At 40.5% G+C, this 22,193-nt stretch overlaps 1 protein-coding gene across 2 annotated transcripts in view; it reads right to left on the bottom strand.

Moving 5' to 3' along the window:
- The window catches only part of LOC126475093 (probable phosphorylase b kinase regulatory subunit alpha), a 263,393-nt gene that overhangs the window by 200,276 nt on the left and 40,924 nt on the right, over positions 1-22,193 (bottom strand). For both annotated transcript variants that reach the window (XM_050102666.1, XM_050102667.1), the window contains exons 4-5: positions 5,042-5,124; positions 4,756-4,947 (exon numbers count right to left, since the gene is read on the bottom strand). In XM_050102666.1, coding sequence (XP_049958623.1) covers positions 4,756-4,947; positions 5,042-5,124 — 275 coding nt within the window. The remainder of the gene's footprint in view (positions 1-4,755; positions 4,948-5,041; positions 5,125-22,193) is intronic.

The raw sequence follows: 22,193 nt of genomic DNA, 5'->3' as shown, positions 1-22,193 counted from the left end.
AAACTTTATTTCTAGATGCAACGAGGATTCCCCTGGCAGAGACATCACATAAACTACACACGCATACAAAAATCAACTTATGATTCATTCAGAAATCAACTTATGATTCATTCAAAAATCAACTTAGAATGTATTCAAACATTTTCAAAAACCAACAGGGATGCATTTCAAAATCATTTGAATAATCGATAAACCAACGTGCGCTAGATGCTAGGCGCTTTGTGACAAGGTTTTCTTCCTTAAGAATATGAGTTTGCCCCCCCACCCCCCTCAAATTTTCGACCAGTTCAGATACCACGGGTTGCTGCAGGGGAAGGTATTACTCATACGCGACTCAACTGCACAGGCGCATGAGCCCGCTCGTAACTGCTTAAAAGGATCTAATGTAAACAGTTGTGACGTTATGCAAATCGGAGGTAATTTGTTGTTACGAAGCATTACATAGTCTTTCACACATTTTGCTGTCAGCAGACACTTGTATGAGCTCTGTGTTTTTTTATATGGCACATTTCCTTTGCAATTTAGGTTTTATTCTCTCGTCCATGTAATGTTGTTGCACTATTATTCTGCAGTGGCAGGATACAGTAATATCCTTTGTTAGAGTAGCAGTTCTTACCAGTCAAAATTACAAAAAATTAACTGAAAACTAAAATAATGAAAAATTCCCGGAATTCTAAAAAACTTCTGTGTTTTTCCCAGTTTTCTACCGGATGAAAAAATTCCCGGGTCTTTCCCAGATCTCCTGGTTGTCCCAGGTTGTATACACCGTGTAACACAATCATTTACAAGTGGTGGTGGTGGTGGTGATATAAGTAATAGTAATAGTAATAGTAATAGTAATAATAATAATAATAATAATAATGTCTTCTGGGGTATTCTGTATTTGCTAGTATTGTACATCCGCTTGTGATGTGATCTACTGTTTCTATTTGTTGTTTGCAAAGTCTGCATTTATCTGTTGTGGTATTGGGATCTTTAATAATATTCTTGCTGTAATATCTGGTGTTTATTGTTTGATCCTGTATTGCAAACATGAATCCTTCTGTCTCACTGTATATATTGCCTCTTCTTAGCCATGTGTTGGATGCGTCTTGATCGATGTGTGGCTGTGTTAGATGATACGGGTGCTTGCCATGTAGTGTTTTCTTTTTCCAATTTACTTTCTTTGTATCTGTTGATGTTATGTGATCTAAAGGGTTGTAGAGGTGGTTATGAAATTGTAGTGGTGTAGCCGATGTATTTATGTGGGTGATTGCTTTGTGTATTTTGCTAGTTTCTGCTCGTTCTAGAAAGAATTTTCTTAAATTGTCTACCTGTCCATAATGTAGGTTTTTTATGTCGATAAATCCCCTTCCTCCTTCCTTTCTGCTTAATGTGAATCTTTCTGTTGCTGAATGTATGTGATGTATTCTATATTTGTGGCATTGTGATCGTGTAAGTGTATTGAGTGCTTCTAGGTCTGTGTTACTCCATTTCACTACTCCAAATGAGTAGGTCAATATTGGTATAGCATAGGTATTTATAGCTTTTGTCTTGTTTCTTGCTGTCAATTCTGTTTTCAGTATTTTTGTTAGTCTTTGTCTATATTTTTCTTTTAGCTCTTCCTTAATATTTCTATCATCTATTCCTATTCTTTGTCTGTATCCTAGATATTTATAGGCATCTGTTTTTTCCATCGCTTCTATGCAGTCGCTGTGGTTATCCAATATGTAATCTTCTTGTTTAGTGTGTTTTCCCTTGACTATGCTATTTTTCTTACATTTGTCTGTTCCAAAAGCCATATTTATATCATTGCTAAATACTTCTGTTATCTTTAGTAATTGGTTGAGTTGTTGATTTGTTGCTGCCAGTAGTTTTAGATCATCCATGTATAGCAAATGTGTGATTTTGTGTGGGTATGTTCCAGTAATATTGTAACCATAATTTGTATTATTTAGCATGTTGGATAGTGGGTTCAGAGCAAGGCAGAACCAGAAAGGACTTAATGAATCTCCTTGGTATATTCCACACTTAATATGTATTGGCTGTGATGTGATATTATTTGAATTTGTTTGGATATTAAGTGTGGTTTTCCAGTTTTTCATTACTATGTTTAGGAACTGTATCTATTTAGGATCTACTTTATATATTTCCAATATTTGTAGTAACCATGAGTGGGGTACACTATCAAAAGCTTTTTGGTAATCGATGTATGCGTAGTGTAGCGACCTTTGTTTAGTTTTAGCTTGATATGTCACCTCTGCATCTATTATCAGTTGCTCTTTACATCCTCGTGCTCCTTTGCAACAGCCTTTTTGTTCTTCATTTATAATTTTGTTCTGTGTTGTATGTGTCACTAGTTTCTGTTTAATGACTGAAGTTAATATTTTGTATATTGTTGGTAGGCATGTTATGGGGCGATATTTAGCTGGGTTCGCTGTGTCTGCTTGATCTTTAGGTTTCAGATAAGTTATTCCATGTGTAAGTGTATCAGGGAATGTGTACGGGTCTGCAATGTAACTGTTAAATAATTTAGTTAGATGTGAATGTGTTGAGGTGAACTTCTTTAACCAGAAATTTGCTATTTTATCATTTCCAGGGGCTTTCCAATTGTGAGTAGAATTAATTGCTTGGGTGACTTCATGTTGCAAAATTGTCACTTCAGGCATTTGTGGTATCATCTTGTATGTGTCTGTTTCTGCTTGTATCCACCGTGCATGCCTGTTATGTTGTACCGGGTTTGACCATATGTTGCTCCAGAAGTGTTCCATGTCTGTTATGTTTGGTGGATTGTTTATTTCAATGTGTGTGTTATCTATTGTCTGGTAAAATTTCTTTTGGTTTGTGTTGAATGTTTGGTTTTGTTTCCTTCTATTTTCACTTTTTTTGTATCTTCTGAGTCGTTTGGCGAATGCTTGTAATTTCTGCTTCTTTTCGTCTAATTGCTCTGTCGCTTCTTGTTGTGAGATTTTACCTAACCTTTTTCGTTTTTTTTCCGAGATTTCATTTCTTATAAATTGTGTTAGCTGTCCAATGTCTTTTCTCAGTTTTTCTATTTTGATCTGTAGCCTGTGTTGCCATGCTGGTTTTGTGGGTTTCTTCTGTGTGTTGGTTGGTTCTGATCTCTGCCTAGTGTGTATATTTAGTGTAGTGAGTGCTCCTATATATACCAGTAGTTGTAACTCTTCCATAGTTGTGTTTTCATTTATTTTGTTGTGTATGATTGTGTTGATAGTTTTTATTGTTGTTTCGACTTGTGGGTTATTTGGTGGTCTATGCAAGAATGGTCTAATGTCTGTATTTGTGTCTTTGTATTCTATATATGTTAGCTGAAATTTTTCTTCTATATCTAATATCTGTGTCACTTTGTGTTCTATTTGTGCTTGTTCTGGTGGCTGCCTTAAGATTTCGTTTTCCTCTGATTGTTTAATTGGTGCGTGTTGTTCTTTGTTTGTTTGCTCTGGGATGTTTGAGTCCTTTATTTTCTTCTTCTTCTGATTGCACATTATTTTGTTCCAGTATTTGTTGTACTTGTTGTTTGATGTTTTCTAATTCTGACTGGGGTATCCTGTTATTTTTTATTATTACACGGATCTGATCAGCTAATCGTTGTTCTGTTAAAAATTTTAATTCTGGGTATCTGGTAATAAATGTTGTGTATACTTGTGATCTGTATCCAGTTGTTTTGGTTCCTAGCTTTGTTGCTTGGTAATAACAGAACATGAGGTGTCGATTAACTTCATCTGACCATCTCATCCTCTGTCTTTGTTTTCCTTCTAGGGTGGTTGCAGGAAGCATATCCTGCAAAACACCTCTATTTGGATTTAAATCATTTTCCAGTTGGCCAGCAGTGTCGTTACCATTGTGGGCGGGCATAGGGTTCAAGAATACCCCAGAAGACATGACAACGTCGCAAAAATAATACATCAACAGCTTGCCTTACAACATAAACTTTTAAAACAACACGTTCCTACATACAAGTATACACCACAAAATGTACTGGAGAATTATGAATACAAATTATACTGGAACAGAACCATTATAACAGATAAAACAATGCCACATAACAAACCTGACATCATACTCACCTATAAAAAGAAGAAATTAACACAACTAATTGAAATATCCATACCCAATACAGCAAATATACAGAAGAAAACAGGAGAAAAAATTGAAAAATACATCCAACTGGCTGAGGAAGTCAAGGACATGTGGCATCAGGATAAAGTTGACATTATACCAATTATACTTTCAACTACAGGAGTCATACCACGCAATATCCACCAGTACATCAATGCAATACAGCTACATCCAAACTTATATATACAACTTCAGAAATCCGTAATTATTGATACATGTTCAATTACCCGAAAGTTCCTAAACGCAATGTAACATATACCGTACAGTTAAAAGGAAGTGACGCTTGATCAAGGTCCACGTCACTTTCATTCCGAACCAGACCTAAGGTCTGAGAAAGGAAAGATGATAATAATAATAATAATAATAATAATAATAATAATAATAATACCACACAATATCCATCAGTACATCAACGCAATACAGCTACATCCAAACGTATATATACAACTACAGAAATCTGTAATTATTGAGACATGTTCAATTACCCGAAAGTTCCTAAATGCAATGCAACATATACCATACAGTTAAAAGGAAGTCACGCTTGATCGAGGTCCATGTCACTTTCCATTTTTAACAAGACATAACGTCTGAGAAATGAAAGAAACAATAATAATAATAATCATGAAATCTTTTTACCTGAAGTACAGCTTGGCACTTTTGAGCCTCATCAGCAAGTACATGTATAACTGAGGAAGGCCCTCCACGTGCACCAAATAAATCCAACTCATTCATTGCTTCAAGGGCAGCTTTTGCCATGCCAATTGAACTAGCATTTAATTCAGGAAGACCATGATTAGTTTTGTCACCTCTTTCCCATATGCCATAATCCTGAAAGCACAATGAAATTCACATATTTAAAAAAAATGTAACATGGTTCTAATACATATATTCATTGGAATTAATAGTAACACAATTTACCTACCGGTGTACAATACGCCGATTCAATGTAAAATACCAGGTTCTGAATGAATGCCACTTCATCCAAATTGAAAATAATCTGCAGACCTTTAACAGAGGAATAAGAAATTATATTTTCAAAATAATAAAAAAAATCACAAATTTTTAACTGAAATGATATTTCCCAGAAATTTATTTCATTAATCTCATTTTGCTTTGTATGTTGTACAAACAGATAAAAAAATTATTTTCATAAAAGTTTTGTATTTCTTTTCCAAGTCCAAACTGGAAATTGGTCACAGAGTACCAAACTTTTCAGAAAATATCTCTGGTGATACTGACAAATGATGCATTATTTATTTTTTTATTTATGCTGCTATGTCATTCTTTTTTTCCCCTCATTTATTTTAGGGAGCAGCCATTTCATTGATTTCTACCTGTAAAATGTCTTGTTATGTACCCAGAAAACATTACACGTAAAGCAGGACATATCAAAACGTTACTTATGGAAGACGTCTTTTTTTTTTTTTTTTTTTTTTTTTTTTTAAAGTATGATCAGAGCATTCACCTACAGTTATTTGGAAAACCCTGAATAACACAGATCAGGACAGCTCAAGGAAGTAAAAGAGCTTAAATCTCTTTACATAAATTGTTTCACCAGTGTTGAATTCTTTTAGTAGCTACAAGACCTAAACTACTTACATATTACATCAAGTGTAATACAACAAAACTTCACGTTCTAGTTATAACACTGATTATACTTCCTGTGCATAATCTTAAACAACTTTTAGACTAGGGACATGTGGTTCTACTGACAGATTCCTTTCCAAATCATAAACACAGCAATGTGGCATGGTTTTAATGCAATGGACCCTGGACTCAGATTCATAAGGAGCAGGGTTTGAACCCCCATCCAGCCATCTTGAAGTGGGTTTCCAAAGTTCCCAAGCTGAATGCTGAAATGGTTCCATTCAAAAGGGCATAAAAGACTGTGGCCAACCTGCTGTCCCATCCTTACCCAATCCTGTTCCATTGCCAACTTGCCCTACAATTACCTGATCTGACCTGAGTTTTACTGTTTCTGTTTAATATCTAGCATGTCCTATATTATTGTGTTGAACAGTCAAAGGCCAAATAAATAAATAAAATAAAATACTGTTTACTGTTCAACCCATTTCAGTAAATTACATTCCCATAACACACTAACTGGACCTATTACTACAATGACAAAAAATCCGGGATGGAAACAATGCATGAAAATGAGGAAAGGCAACTGAATCCAGCTTGCAACTGGTTTCAATCTGGCCTACAGAAGAAATTCTTGGGAGAGAGCGTGGATGTATTAGAACATTGCAACTATTGAAACTGAGAGTAATTTACAATGAATTAGCTCTTGCTTTTATAGGTGTTTATTTTTCCATGACAATGTTTCAAGATGCCTAAAATCCCATCTTCAGATGTTTACATTTGGTTGCGTGTTTTGAACATTGTTTCTTCACTAAAAGCATTGCATAATTTTGCAATGGAAGCTTTTATGACTGCTATTATAAAACATAGTAACTAAGAAACAATGTCCATGACACAGGAAAGGAGGAGAGGGAGAGTGATTTGTTGGTTGGTTGGTTGGATTAAAAGAAGAGAAAAGGGACCAAACTACGAGGTCATCAGTCTCTTGTTCCGAATAAAACAATGCCACAAGTGTGAGAATAAAACAAATGATTCTGACAACTCAAAACGGAATGAAAGCAAAAATCATACCAATGATGAAGGGCAACAAACATATAAATGGACAAAAGGGGACAAGAAAACCACAGAAATGAAAGAAACGGGTTGAAGAGATTAAAACAACAAAGCAAATTACCATGGCTGGCTGACGATGAGAATAAAAAAGGAGAAGCCAGACACTATGCAACACATTAAAACCTCCATCCTAGAAGCACTAGGTTGGAGGACACAGAGGGACAAAGGACATGCGCTAAAACTTAGATCAAATGATAAAACCCACCCTCATGAATAAAACGTAAGTGTAAATCAGCTGATGATGGGGTTGTCAGATAAAATTAGCGGCAACGAGTCTGGTAACCCAAGATTTCGTTGCTGGGCAGTCAAAGTGGGACAGTGCACCAGAATATGGGCCTCTGTCAACCGGGCGCCGCACTGACACTCAGTCAGGTGTTCATGGCACAGGAGTTAACCGTGGGCGACTCACCCACGGAAAATGCAAAGCTGGCAGAAGACAACTGATTCCATGCGAGAGGGTCACATGGAAGCCTTCCACACATTCGTAGTCCCCTTAATGATATGCAGTTTGTTGTGTGTACTGTTATGCCATTCCATCTCCCAAAGCCGAAAAACCCTATGGCGTAAATCAGAACGCAGGTCAGGTTCAGAGATGCCCATGTCCAGAAGCCTGTCAGCAAGTTTGTTGCCTGGGATTCCAACGTGCCCTGGAGTCCACAGAAACACCACTGAACGATGATACCGGTCCAGGGCATAGATGGACACCTGGATGGACGCTGCCAAAGGATGGCGAGGGTAGCACTGGTTGACAGCTTGTAGGATGCTCAACGAGTCAGTAAACAGAAGAAACGATTCCCCAGGGCGTGAATGAATATACTGAAGTGCACGAGAGATGGCCACCAGCTCTTAAGTGAATACGCTGCAGCCACTGGGCAAGGAAAGCTGTTCAAAGTGGCCTCTTTGGACACAGGAGAAGCCAACATGACCATCAGCCATTGAACCGTCGGTTTAAATCACTTCAGAGCCCCAAAACACATCAATAATCGAGAGGAAGTGACAGCGGAGAGCAGCAGGAGTAACTGAGTCCTAAGGGTCATGTACAATGTCCAGATGAATCTGCGGCCTAGGTGTGCACCACACAGGTTATGCGGACAAACCTGGACGGGAGGTGGTAAAGGGAAGGACTCCAGCTCAGGAGAACTACGAATGTGTGTAACGTAACTGGCGAGCAGTTGTGCACGATGGACCTGCAATGGAGGGACTCCTGCCTCCACCAGGACACTGGTCACCGGACTCATTCTAAAAGCTCCCATCGCTAGGCGAACACCACAGTGGTGCACTGGATCGAGTAGAGACAACGCTGAGGGTGTTGCTGAACCATAAATCAGACTCCCATGTCAAGGCAGGATTGAATAAGGGATTTGTAGAGACGCAGCAGAGTTGAGCGATTTGCACCTCAGTTGGTTTTGCTTAGGCAGTGGAGGGAATTGAGGTGTTGCCAGCACTTCCGCTTAAGCTGACAAAGAAGGTGAGGTAGTCATGTCAATCGGTCATCAAAAACCAGTCCTAAGAATCGATATGTTTCCACTACAGTGAGCGGATCATCATGAAGGTAACATTCTGGTTCCGGATGAACGGTGAGAGCCCATGACTGCGCCTTGTGGATGGCTCGCTGTAGGCGTCACTCAGCAACACCAGTACTGGTGATGCAGTACGAAATGCAGCAGTCGTCTGCATACAGAGAGGATGAGATGTATGGCCCTACAGCTGCTGCTAGACCGTTAATGGCCACTAAAAATAGTGATACACTCAATACAGAGCCCCGCAGGACCCCATTCTCCTGGATATGGGGGGAACTATTGGAGGCACCAACTTGGACATGGAAAGTACGAAGTGACAGGAAATTCTGGATAAAAATTGGGGGGGCCTTGGAGACACTGAAGGAAAGAGGGAGGGAAGGAAAGAGAGGGAGTGAGGGAATAAGGGTGTGGGACAGTGAGGGGGAAGGAGGGGAACTATTTTACCTCTGGAATTTTTTACCCAAGAGGACACCATCATTATTTAACCACACAGTAGAGTTGCATGTCCTCGGGAAAAACTACAGCTGTACTTTCTCTCTGATTTCAGCCGTTCGCGGTACCAGCACAGCAAGGCCATTCTGATTAATGTTACAAGGCCAGATCAGTCAATCACCCAGACTGTTGCCCCTGTAACCACTGACAAGGCTGCTCCTCTTCTTCAGGAACCACATGTTTGTCTGGCCTCTCAACAGATATCCCTCTGTTGTGGTTGCAACTATGGTACGTCTATCTGTATCGCAGATGCATGGAAGCCTCCCCACCAATGGCAAGGTCCACGGTTCATGGTTCCTTGCACTTACAAAGTGTAAATTTGATGCTTATGTAAATTTGACCTCAAAATTTTGTGAATTTTGACAGATTAACCCCTCTGAGCACAGCTGTTTTGCAGTAAGATCAGAGGAACAAAATATTTCATTCTTAATTTTGTGCTATTAAAATTCACAAAATTTTGAGGTAAAATTTATGCAAATGTCAATTACACTATTGCAAATGCAAGACCAAGAAGTGTTTAATATTCACGGATGAGTTTAGTGACAAAAAGACATTAGCATCAAACAGTTAAGACCAACTAAGATGGTGGTGAAAGAAGGGGACAGGACACTAAAAATCTCACACAGTGTGCACATGTATTATCTTAGGTGGCTTTTGTAGGTCAAAATGAGGTGGAGTCCCAGGTTGATAGATCACAAATGCCCTATATCAAATTATTCATCTTCCTTCCCCTGCAGCACTGTGGTACATAGTAAATAGTTATCATTTTCACACAGTAGGACAAGACATTAGGTCCAAACAGTATAAGCAGAGAAGTGGAGGAGCCTGCAGACAGAGCATGAAGGAATATTGCACGAGGTATTGATTAAAAGCAACATGGTACAGAGATGCTCAAAATGAAAAAAAGGAGGAACAATAATAAGAACATCAGTGTTGATCATCTCATTGTAGAGTATGTAGTTTAAGTAATACTCGCACCCATAAGGTAAAGCTGTCTTAACCCGAATGCTGATTTGTCCAGCATCATGCTTTAGCCAGTATGGTCCCACAGACTTGTAAACTAAGTTATCAAACCATTTGTTGGAAGACTTACAAATGTGGAAAATTATTAACATTCTACAAACTATTTTGTTGATACTATCACTGTTTCCAATTAAATTATTTAGTCAAAAATTGATTGTTTTCATTGTTACATTACGTTCGAATGTTAGACTTGGTTGACAGGGTCACAACCTCACATCTGCTTGCATTACTTCATCACTATTAAAGCGAAATCCTCGAAGCTGTGTCATCAATGACACCCCTGCAGACCTCAAGGTGCTGGGAGAGGATTCTATTTTGGAGCGGTGGTCAAACTGAATTGTTGTTGTTGTTGTTGTTGTGGTCTACAGTCCTGAGACTGGTTTGACACAGCTCTCCACATGCTACTCTATCCTGTGCAAGCTGCTTCATCTCCCAGTACCTACTGCAACCTACATCCTTCTGAATCTGCTTAGTGTATTCATCTCTTGGTCTCCCTCTACGATTTTTACCCTCCACGCTGCCCTCCAATACTAAATTGGTGATCCCTTGATGCCTCAGAACATGTCCTACCAACCGATCCCTTCTTCTGGTCAAGTTGTGCCACAAACTTCTCTTCTCCCCAGTCCTATTCAATACTTCCTCATTAGTTATGTGAGCTACCCATCTAATCTTCAGCATTCTTCTGTAGCACCACATTTCGAAAGCTTCTATTCTCTTCTTGTCCAAACTATTTATCGTCCATGTTTCACTTCCATACATGGCTACACTCCATACAAATACTTTCAGAAACGACTTCCTGACACTTAAAACTATACTCAATGTTAACAAATTTCTCTTCTTCAGAAACACTTTCCTTGCCATTGCCAGTCTACATTTTATATCCTCTCTACTTCGACCATCATCAGTTATTTTGCTCCCCAAATAGCAAAACTCCTTTACTACTTTAAGTGTCTCATTTCTTAATGTAATTCCCTCAGCATCACCCGACTTAATTCGACTACATTCCATTATCCTCGTTTTGCTTTTGTTGATGTTCATCTTATATCCTCCTTTCAAGACACTGTCCATTCCATTCAACTGCTCTTCCAAGTCCTTTGCTGTCTCTGACAGAATTACAACTGAATTAATAATGTATTTAAAAATATGTCACTGTGTTCTATTTAGGGAGAAATACACATTGCAGAAAAGCAATCAAAAGTGTACCAGGATGCATTTTGTGCCTTTGTTTTTTATGTTATCAAGAATGGTACAGTGTGTGGTTCAAATGGCTCTGAGCACTATACTGCTTAACTTCTGAGGTCATCAGTCCCCTAGAACTTAGAACTACTTAAACCTAACTAACCTAAGGACATCACACACATCCATGCCCAAGGCAGGATTCAAACCTGCGACCTTAGCGGTCGCGCGGTTCCGGACTGAAGCGCCTAGTACCACTCGGCCACACCGGCCGGCTACAGTGTGTGACGGCCAGCACTATGTGTGGAGTACAGGTTCCACCATTCCCTTTTTTCTACACAAGCAGTGGCCACAAAACTAGCCAGTGCTCTGAAATGCAATAACTTCTTTGTTATGCATTTCCTTCAACTGCTGTTGACAACAACAGGCACTCCTATTAACAATCTTTAAGTTTTTTGTACTTTTGTGACAGACACAGTGTTACAGTGCAAGTAAACGGCTATTGGAAAGTGACTTGAACATTACCATTGTAAACATCAGTTACATGTGTAATGCAGATTAATTCCTCTGCATCTAAGCTGTGCTTGCATTAATGTAAAAGGTATTGATGGTTTTTCTTATATGGACTGCTGTTAAAGGTTTGCATTAATATAAAACCATAACGTGTAGAAAGAGGTAAAAGAGGAAATTATAAGTCTGCTGGAATGAAGAATTTAAAAAGACAATGAAGATAGATACAGTTTTCCAATGATCAGCAACATGTCCAGAATAGGGATATACTAAAATTACTAATGAAAGCAAAATTGGAGAAAAGTCTGGACAATTTAAAAGCGGAAACTGAAAGTCAGTTGAGTTGCAAAAATGAAACGGGAACTTCTGGCAGTCTGCAAGTTCATAGAGGACATGGTATCGGCTGTGAAAATAAATCAGGTGTAAATGTTGGTGATACACAATTTGAAAACAGACCACCTGCAGATTGTTGTTCTCAGCTTTACAATAACCAGCAAAATGCACATTTTAGCATGGACAGAGGGTTATTCCAAGATAAAGTGAATCAAAAGATTTCACAAAACTTTAAAATAGCAGGCCACACCAGCCACAGGCTCCTTCCCATACAGACACTATGACCAAAAGATCTTTTGGCAGTGATTATTCCATAATTTTTCTAAAACAGATCAGAAAAATGATTGATTTTAGTTACAGCATGGCCCTGCTTTAAATGCACTATTCTGTGTAGCGTGCTGATTATCTGGAGATGGAGAAAAAGTATGGCATGATGGGAAAATTAATGATTGGCAAGCTCTAATCAAGAAAATAAAAGTACATTAAACTTGCACTGCACACTTAAATGCATATGTTACTTACAGCACGTTGAAACATGACAAAATGATTAATACACTTTTCAATGAGGGGCATTAGGAAATAAAAGTTATACTTTCTAGAATACTGGATGTAACAAGAACATCAGCTTTCTGTGGCCATCGTGAATCGGAAATATCGTGAATCTGAAATAGGGGAACAGGGTGGCAGTCTTTAAGTACGATAGACTTTCTCTTCAAATATCATGCTCTACTGAGAGAATGCCTTTCAACTAAAATTAAATATTCGAGTCCACAAACTCAAAATTAGAAGACACAGCTGCTAAATGGTTGTGTTTTAGAAGAGATCATCAGTACTATTGTTGTAAGATATTCGTACTTAGTTTTAAGAAAACCAGACAGATAGGAGTTTGAAATAAAGGACTCATTTTAAGGATTTCTTGAAGTAAGGGGCCAAGATGCTGCAAGTTTCAAAAATGAAATAATAACTCATTTAGAGAAGGTGAACGTACAACTGGATAGGTGCAGAGGTCAAAGCTACAATGGTGCTGCTTCTACACTGGCATCCAAAATTAAATCAACAAACTGCTATTTCCCCACCCTGTGTCTCATTCATGGTATAATCATATGAGAGTAATCCCAAAAGTAAGGTCTCCTATTTTTTTTACAAGTACAGAACTGTTTGTGTGGCAGTTGGTCACACTGTTATGAAGAGTGCTTCACGCGTTGGGTGTAAACATGCGCTTGGCAGCCGTTGAGAATGGAGCTCCCACTGGATGTTACTGCCAAGTGTGAATTGTGCACAGTTATTCGGTTTTTGCACGCAAAGGGCACTGCGCCGATTGGAATCCATCGCCAATTTATGGAAGTGTATGGTGAGTCAGGCATGGATGTCAAAAATGTTCGTAAGTGGTGTCGAGAGTTTGCAGCTGGTCAGACCGAAATTCACAACAAACAAAGGAGTGGGAGACCATCAATCTCTGAGGAGACAATGTTGAAGATTGAGCAAAGCATTCGTGAAGATCAGCGGATCACCATGGGTTATCTCTGCACGTTGGTTCCTGAGGTTCCCGAAGCACCGTTCACAGAATTTTAATGGAAACATTGAACTACCGGAAGGTGTGCACAAGATTGGTGCCATGCATGCTGACTGAGGACCACGTGCGGCAATGAGTTGATGCTTCGCGTGCATTTATTCACTGCCTTGCAGCCAAACAAGACAACTTTCTGGACTCAATTGTCATGGGTGACGAAACCTGGGCATACCACTTTACACCTGAGACCAAGCAACAATCACACCAGTGGCGGCAACCTTTCTTCACCAAGGCGCGGAAATTCAAACAAACACAGTCTGCCGGTAAAGTCACGACAACCGTTTTTTGGGATTGGAAAGGGGTATTGTTGGTCGACTTAATGCCCACTGGGACCACAATTAATGCTGACAGGTAGTGTGAGACACTGGAAAAACTCAAACGGGCAATTCAGAACCGGAGAAGGGGAATGTTGAGCAAGGGCATACACATTCTCCATGACAACGCTCGCCCACACATTGCTCGGCAAACCGTTGCTCTCCTGCAACAGTTTCACTGGAACATAATCATCCACCCACCCTATTGTCCTGACTTGGCACCCAGTGACTATCACCTGTTCCCTAGGTTAAAAGAACATTTGGCCAGAAAGCAATTCAGATCCTACAACGAGGTGAAAGAAAAGGTTCATAACTTCCTGAACAGCATGGTGGCAGGCTGGTATGACATGGGCATACAAAAACTGCCACAGCATCTACAAAAATGTATCAACAGAAATGTTGATTATGTCAAAAAATATCTAAATGATCAAGCTGTAAACTGATGTAAACCATTGTAGGAATAAATAGGTCTATGTACTTACAAAAAAAGTAAGAGACCTTACTTTTGGGATTACCCTCGTACAAACTGTCAGCCAGATGTCAGTACAATCATGTTCTGCATGGAAGATGGCATTCTGGCCAATGGACAACCATGCCAAAGATGATGTCAGGGCAGTGAAACAAGGTAGTGTTTGTCGGGTATCCCTACATCCAAAATCACTGGGTACACAGTCACAGATGGTGCAGTATGGCACAGAAAAGATGCCTACAAAACTCTCTAAGATGGAGGGTCATAGACAGAAAGGAAGTAGGACAGTCGCAAACCGTTGTGGCCTGATGGCTAAATGTGAATTGTTCTGTTGTTTCTTGGATGCAACGATGGTTTATAGAGACTGAAACTGTATCCTGAGGACCAGGGCAGGGTTGACCACTTGTGGCCAGAAGAGAGGACTATTATTCTACTGTGAGGGAAAGACGGTGCTGCCTTAGTACTGCACGGCAACTGGCATGTGAGCTTGCACCATCCTCTGGACATGTTGTATCAAGGCAAACAGAGCGCAGAAAGTGCATAGTGGCTTTAATTGTCAGAGACCTGCTGTATGTCTACCTCTGACACGTCTTCCCAGGAGGGAGCATCTAGAGTCGAGTCATCGACATGCACCTGGACAGTCGAACAGTGGGCCAATGTTGTTTTCACAGACGAGTCCCGATTTAGTCTGGAGAGTGATTCTCAATGGATTTGCATCTAGAGGGAACGTGGAACATGATTTTGGAACCCAAACATTGTGGAAAGAGACTGATATCAAGGAGGATCCTTAATGGTGTAGGCAAGGATTATGTTTACCACTCTAACCCTTCTTCATGAAATTGTATGGGTGAATGAGCAAGGTTTAACTGCTGTCAGGTATTGTGACAAAATCTTGGGACCGCATTTGCGGTTGTTGCAAGGTGCTGTGGGCCCAGACTTCATATTGATGGACAATAATGCTCGACTTCATAGAGCACGGGTGGTTGATGTTTTCTTGGAAACAAGATATTGCAAGCATAGCGTGGTCTGCTCACTCCCCCAATTTGAATCCGATAGAGGATGTCTGGGATGCACTAGGGAGATGGCTTGCAACACATCAGCATCCACCAACCACTGTCAAGACTGCAAGTAGCTCTGCAGGAAGAATGGGAAATATTGCCTCAACATGAGACTGATGATATCATTTACAGCATGCCCCTTTGTTGTCAGGTCATGCCACATACTGAGCACATCAGCCAGTTCTCGGAAAGTGTGTGCAAATCTGTTAAGTTAGAAAAAATGAAGGATATTTTTGTCTACCATTATGCATGTTGCAGTTTTGTATGCTTTACTTTGTTTCTACTTTACTATCACCTGTTTATAGTGTTTGTGGAAAAATAAACACAACCTTGCAAAATTTCTGTTTGTTGCTTTAACTTTGGACACCAGTGTATAAGTGGCAAATATGCAGATCCGCAGTCAAGAATTAAAGCTCAGGTTATAAATGCTGAGTTTACACATTATTCAACATATAATTTAAACTTCGTTTGAAAGAACAGACACTGTTGACGATCCACAGCTGTATGAAACACCTCAAAATTAATATCCCAATTGTAAATTTCTTGACATTAGCTGTATTAGGTGCAGATCTACTAGTCAACACTGACATATGAAAATTTGTGCTGCACCAGGACTTGAATCCGGTATTCCCGCTTACCACAAGTGGTTGCCTTAGCCACTTCAGCTATATGTGCATGCTCCACAAACCAACCTATACTTTCATAAGTCACACTGCATACATCCTTATATCACAGTCTTCCAGGTTCATCACATAATGCTCAACAGTACTTGGATTTCCACATAATTTAAATTTGATACTAAATGATTTCATTATGAATATAGTGAAAATGGAACAGTTTCATGAGAAAATATAACACATTTATCTTTTACTTAGCAATTACCTGGTTCAGTGGACCAAATAAATGGAACTGTTGCAACTGACAGAGGTGTTTCAATGACTCTGAAGAAACTGTGTCCAAAGACAATCTTCCACATTTGATTCACTGTTACCAATTTAATTGAATTTCATACTAATTTTGCAGCGTCTATCCAGTATCATTTTAAAGAGCAAGGAGGAGGCAGGGGAGGAAGAAGCTTGTTGTTGTTGTTGTTGTGGTATTCAGTCCTGAGACTGGTTTGATGCAGCTCTCCATGCTCCTCTATCCTGTGCATGCTCCTTCATCTCCCAGTACCTACTGCAACCTACATCCGTCTGAATCTGCTTAGTGTATTCATCTCTTGGTCTCCCTCTATGATTTTTACCCTCTACGCTGCCCTCCAATACAAAATTGGTGGTCCCTTGATCCCTCAGAATATGTCCTACCAAGCGATCCCTTCTTCTAGTCAAGTTGTGCCACAAATTTCTCTTCTTCCCAATTCTGTTCAATACCTCCCCATTAGTTATGTGATCTACCCATCTAATCTTCAGCATTCTTCTGTAGCACCACATTTCGAAAGCTTCTATTCTCTTCTTGTCCAAACTATTTACTGTCCATGTTTCACTTCCATACATGGCTACACTCCATACAAATACTTTCAGAAACGACTTCCTGACACTTAAATCTATACTCGATGTTAACAAATTTCTCTTCTTCAGAAACGCTTTCCTTGCCATTGCCAGTCTACATTTTATAACCTCTCTACTTCAACCATCATCAGTTATTTTGCTCCCCATATAGCAAAACTCCTTTACTACTTTAAGTGTCTCATTTCCCAATCTAATTCCTTCAGCATCACCCGACTTAATTCGACTACATTCCGTTATCCTCATTTTGCTTTTGTTGATGTTCATCTTATATCCTCCTTTCAAACAGTGTCCATTCCGTACAACTGCTCTTCCAAGTCCTTTGCAGTCTCTGACAGAATTACAATGTCATCGGCGAACTTCAAAGTTTTTATTTCTTCTCCATGGATTTTAATATCTACTCCGAATTTTTCTTTTGTTTCCTTCATTGCTTGCTCAATATACAGATTGAATAACATCAGGGAGAGCCTACAACCCTGTTTCACTCCCTTCCCAACCACAGCTTCCCTTTCATGTCCCTCGACTCTTACAACTGCCCTCTGGTTTCTGTACAAATTGTAAATAGCCTTTCACTCCCTATATTTTACCCCTGCCACCTTCAGAATTTGACAGAGAGTATTCCAGTCGAGATTGTCAAAAGCTTTCTCTAAGCCTACAAATGCTAGAAGCGTAGGTCTGCCTTTCCTTAATCTTTCTTCTAAGATAAGTCGTAAGGTCAGTATTGCCTCACGTGTTCCAATATTTCAACGGAATCCATACTGATTTCCCCAAGGTCAGTTTCTACTAGTTTTTCCATTCGTCTGTAAAGAATTTGCGTTAGTATTTTGCAGCTGTGACTTACACTCCTGGAAATGGAAAAAAGAACACATTGACACCGGTGTGTCAGACCCACCATACTTGCTCCGGACACTGCGAGAGGGCTGTACAAGCAATGATCACACGCACGGCACAGCGGACACACCAGGAACCGCGGTGTTGGCCTTCGAATGGCGCTAGCTGCGCAGCATTTGTGCACCGCCGCCGTCAGTGTCAGCCAGTTTGCCGTGGCATACGGAGCTCCATCGCAGTCTTTAACACTGGTAGCATGCCGCGACAGCGTGGACGTGAACCGTATGTGCAGTTGACGGACTTTGAGCGAGGGCGTATAGTGGGCATGCGGGAGGCCGGGTGGACGTACCGCCGAATTGCTCAACACGTGGGGCGTGAGGTCTCCACAGTACATCGATGTTGTCGCCAGTGGTCGGCGGAAGGTGCACGTGCCCGTCGACCTGGGACCGGACCGCAGCGACGCACAGATGCACGCCAAGACCGTAGGATCCTACGCAGTGCCGTAGGGGACCGCACCGCCACTTCCCAGCAAATTAGGGACACTGTTGCTCCTGGGGTATCGGCGAGGACCATTCGCAACCGTCTCCATGAAGCTGGGCTACGGTCCCGCACACCATTAGGCCGTCTTCCGCTCACGCCCCAACATCGTGCAGCCCGCCTCCAGTGGTGTCGCGACAGGCGTGAATGGAGGGACGAATGGAGACGTGTCGTCTTCAGCGATGAGAGTCGCTTCTGCCTTGGTGCCAATGATGGTCGTATGCGTGTTTGGCGCCGTGCAGGTGAGCGCCACAATCAGGACTGCATACGACCGAGGCACACAGGGCCAACACCCGGCATCATGGTGTGGGGAGCGATCTCCTACACTGGCCGTACACCACTGGTGATCGTCGAGGGGACACTGAATAGTGCACGGTACATCCAAACCGTCATCGAACCCATCGTTCTACCATTCCTAGACCGGCAAGGGAACTTGCTGTTCCAACAGGACAATGCACGTCCGCATGTATCCCGTGCCACCCAACGTGCTCTAGAAGGTGTAAGTCAACTACCCTGGCCAGCAAGATCTCCGGATCTGTCCCCCATTGATCATGTTTGGGACTGGATGAAGCGTCGTCTCGCGCGGTCTGCACGTCCAGCACGAACGCTGGTCCAACTGAGGCGCCAGGTGGAAATGGCATGGCAAGCCGTTCCACAGGACTACATCCAGCATCTCTACGATCGTCTCCATGGGAGAATAGCAGCCTGCATTGCTGCGAAAGGTGGATATACACTGTACTAGTGCCGACATTGTGCATGCTCTGTTGCCTGTGTCTATGTGCCTGTGGTTCTGTCAGTGTGATCATGTGATGTATCTGACACCAGGAATGTGTCAATAAAGTTTCCCCTTCCTGGGACAATGAATTCACGGTGTTCTTATTTCAATTTCCAGGAGTGTATTAAACTGATAGTTCGGTAATTTTCGCATCTGTCAACACCTGCTTTCTTTGGGATTGGAATTATTATATTCTTCTGGAAGTCTGAGGGTATTTCGCCTGTCTCATATATCTTGCTCACCAGATGGTAGAGTTTCGTCAGGACTGGCTCTCTCAAGGCCGTTAGTAGTTCTAATGGAATGTTGTCTACTCCCAGGGCCTTGTTTCAACTCAGGTCTTTCAGTGCCCTGTCAAACTCTTCATGCAGTATCATATCTCCCATTTCATCTTCGTCTACATCGTCTTCCATTACCATAATATTGTCCTCAAGTACATCGCCCTCATATAGACCCTCTATATACTCCTTCCACCTTTCTGCTTTTCCTTCTTCGCTTAGAACTGGATTTCCATCTGAGCTTTTGATATTCATACAAGTGGTTCTCTTTTCTCCAAAGGTCTCCTTAATTTTCCTGTAGGCAGCATCTATCTTACCCCTTGTGAGATAAGCCTCTGCATCCTTACATTTGTCCTCTAGCCATCCCTGTTTAGCCATTTTGCACTTCCTGTTGATCTCATTTTTGAGACGTTTGTATTCCTTTTTGCCTGCTTCATTTACTGCATTTTTATATTTTCTCCTTTCATCAATTAAATTCAGTATTTCTCCTGTTACTCAAGGATTTCTAGTGGCCCTCGTCTTTTTACTTACTGGATCCTCTGCTGCCTTCACTACTTCATCCCTCAAAGCTACCCATTCTTCTTCTACTGCATTTCTTTCCCCCATTCCTGTCAATTGTTCCCTTATGCTCTCCCTGAAACTCTGTACAACCTCTGGTTCTTTCAGTTTATCCAGGTCCCATCTCCTTAAATTCCCACCTTTTTGCAGTTTCTTCAGTTTTAATGTACTGTTCATAACCAATAGATTGTGATCAGAGTCCACGTCTGCCCCTGGAAATGTCTTACAATTTAAAATCTGGTTCCTAAATCTCTGTCTTACCATTATATAATCTATCTGAAACCTGTCAGTATCTCCAGGCTTCTTCCATGTATACAACCTTCTTTTATGATTCTTGAACCAAGTGTTAGCTATGATTAAGTTGTGCTCTGTGCAAAATTCTACCAGGCGGCTTCCTCTTTCATTTCTTCCCCCCAATCCATATTCACCTATTACGTTTCCTTCTCTCCCTTCCTACTACTGAATTCCAGTCACCCATGACTATTAAATTTTCGTCTCCCTTCACTGTCTGAATAATTTCTTTTATTTCATTATACATTTCTTCAATTTCTTTGTCATTTGCAGAGCTAGTTGGCATATAAACTTGTACTACTGTAGTAGGCATGGGCTTTGTGTCTATCTTGGCCACAATAATGCGTTCACTATGCTCTTTGTAGTAGCTTACCCACACTCCTATTTTTTATTCTTTATTAAACCTACTCCTGCATTACCCCTATTTGATTTTGTATTTATAACCCTGTATTCGCCTGACCAAAAGTCTTGTTCCTCCACCGAACTTCACTAATTCCCACTATATCTAACTTTAACCTGTCCATTTCCCTTTTCAAATTTTCTAACCTACCTGCCCGATTAAGGGATCTGACATTCCACGCTCCGATCCGTAGAACGCCAGTTTTCTTTCTCCTGATAACGACGTCCTCTTGAGTAGTCCCCGCCCCGAGATCCGAATTGGGGACTATTTTACCTCCGGAATATTTTACCCAAGAGCACGCCATCATCATTGAACCATACAGTAAAGCTGCATGCCCGCGGGGAAAAATTATGGCTGTAGTTTCTCCTTGCTTTCAGCCGTTCGCAGTATCAGCACAGCAAGGCCGTTTTGGTTAGTGTTACAATGCCAGATCAGTCAATCATCCAGACTGTTGCCCCTGCAACAACTGAAAAGGCTGCTGCCCCTCTTCAGGAACCACACGTTTGTCTGGCCTCTCAACAGATACCCCTCCGTTGTGGCTGCACCTATGGTACGGCTATCTGTATCGCTGAGACATGCAAGCCTCCCCACCAACAGCAAGGTCCATGGTTCTTATCTAATAAAAAAATATGGAAACGTTTGATTTTGTCCTGCCTCTCGGATTATAAAGTAAGATTTTGGAAAATATTAATCTAGTTTCCAAACTACTGCAGACCCCTAATGCTGACAGAGAGAATAGCTCTCACCTTCTTCAAACCACAAAGAAACAATCTAGTCATCTTAAGAAACAGTTATGAAATAGTAGTAGAAGAATCTAAAGTTTGTAGCACTGATTCAATGTCGGCCTCAAAAGGTATCCATAAAGTGAAGAACTTTTCTGATGAGCTTTCAGCAGATCATAGGACTGTGGATGCATTTAAGTCTATTCAAGTCACAGTTTTCCATGCTTCTGTTGATATTTTAATTCAACTATTACACCCTTTACCAACCTACAGAATGTTAATGATAATTTTTTTCTACATACTGTTTACATTTTTCAGTCATAAAATAAAGATATTCAGAAAAAACAGTAAAGCTGGAAGTAAGTATGAATCAGATTTGATCATCAAACTTTCAAATGATCTTTTTACCCTAAAAACATTTATGCCAAAACAAATAGGAAGAAAGGAAACACATTCTCAATTACAGCTCTTGCATTTTTTTTAAGAAAATACTTTTTTTTTGCAAGTAGTCTCCCTCGCATATGCACAGTTCAGCTGTACTTGACTATGCCAGTTACTCCTGCTATGGCAGAAAGATCGTTTTCTAAAAAGAAACAAATCAAAATTTTTCTTAGAAACTCAATGTCCAAGTCTACATTTACTGCTTTAGCAGTCGTAAACAACGAACATGAAACATATCATTCTCTTAAATTGGATGACATTGTCGACAAGCTTTTGAGTCCAAAGTGTGGGAAAACTGTCAATATGTTTCTGCTTCAGCATGTAGCCTCACTTCAGAAAACTGAAGACTTTGTTTGTTTAATGAGTGCATCAATAAGTGAGTTTATTTTACTTTCATCCTGAATTATGGTATGCGAATGTCTAATATTTTTATATCTGTTCTTTGAAGGCTTATTATTAAACAAGGTCCCCAAACATTATTTGAATGGGGTCCCCAAAATTAAGTTATTCCACTGCCTTGAAGTTGTTCTTTACATTCAGGAAATAGATAACATTGGATGGAGGCACATGGGAACTATAT

The sequence above is a fragment of the Schistocerca serialis genome, chromosome 4 (assembly GCF_023864345.2).
Source record: "Schistocerca serialis cubense isolate TAMUIC-IGC-003099 chromosome 4, iqSchSeri2.2, whole genome shotgun sequence".
Lineage (NCBI taxonomy): Eukaryota > Metazoa > Arthropoda > Insecta > Orthoptera > Acrididae > Schistocerca > Schistocerca serialis.
Note: the sequence above shows the minus strand (reverse complement) of the source record. Positions and strands in the feature narration are given on the sequence as shown.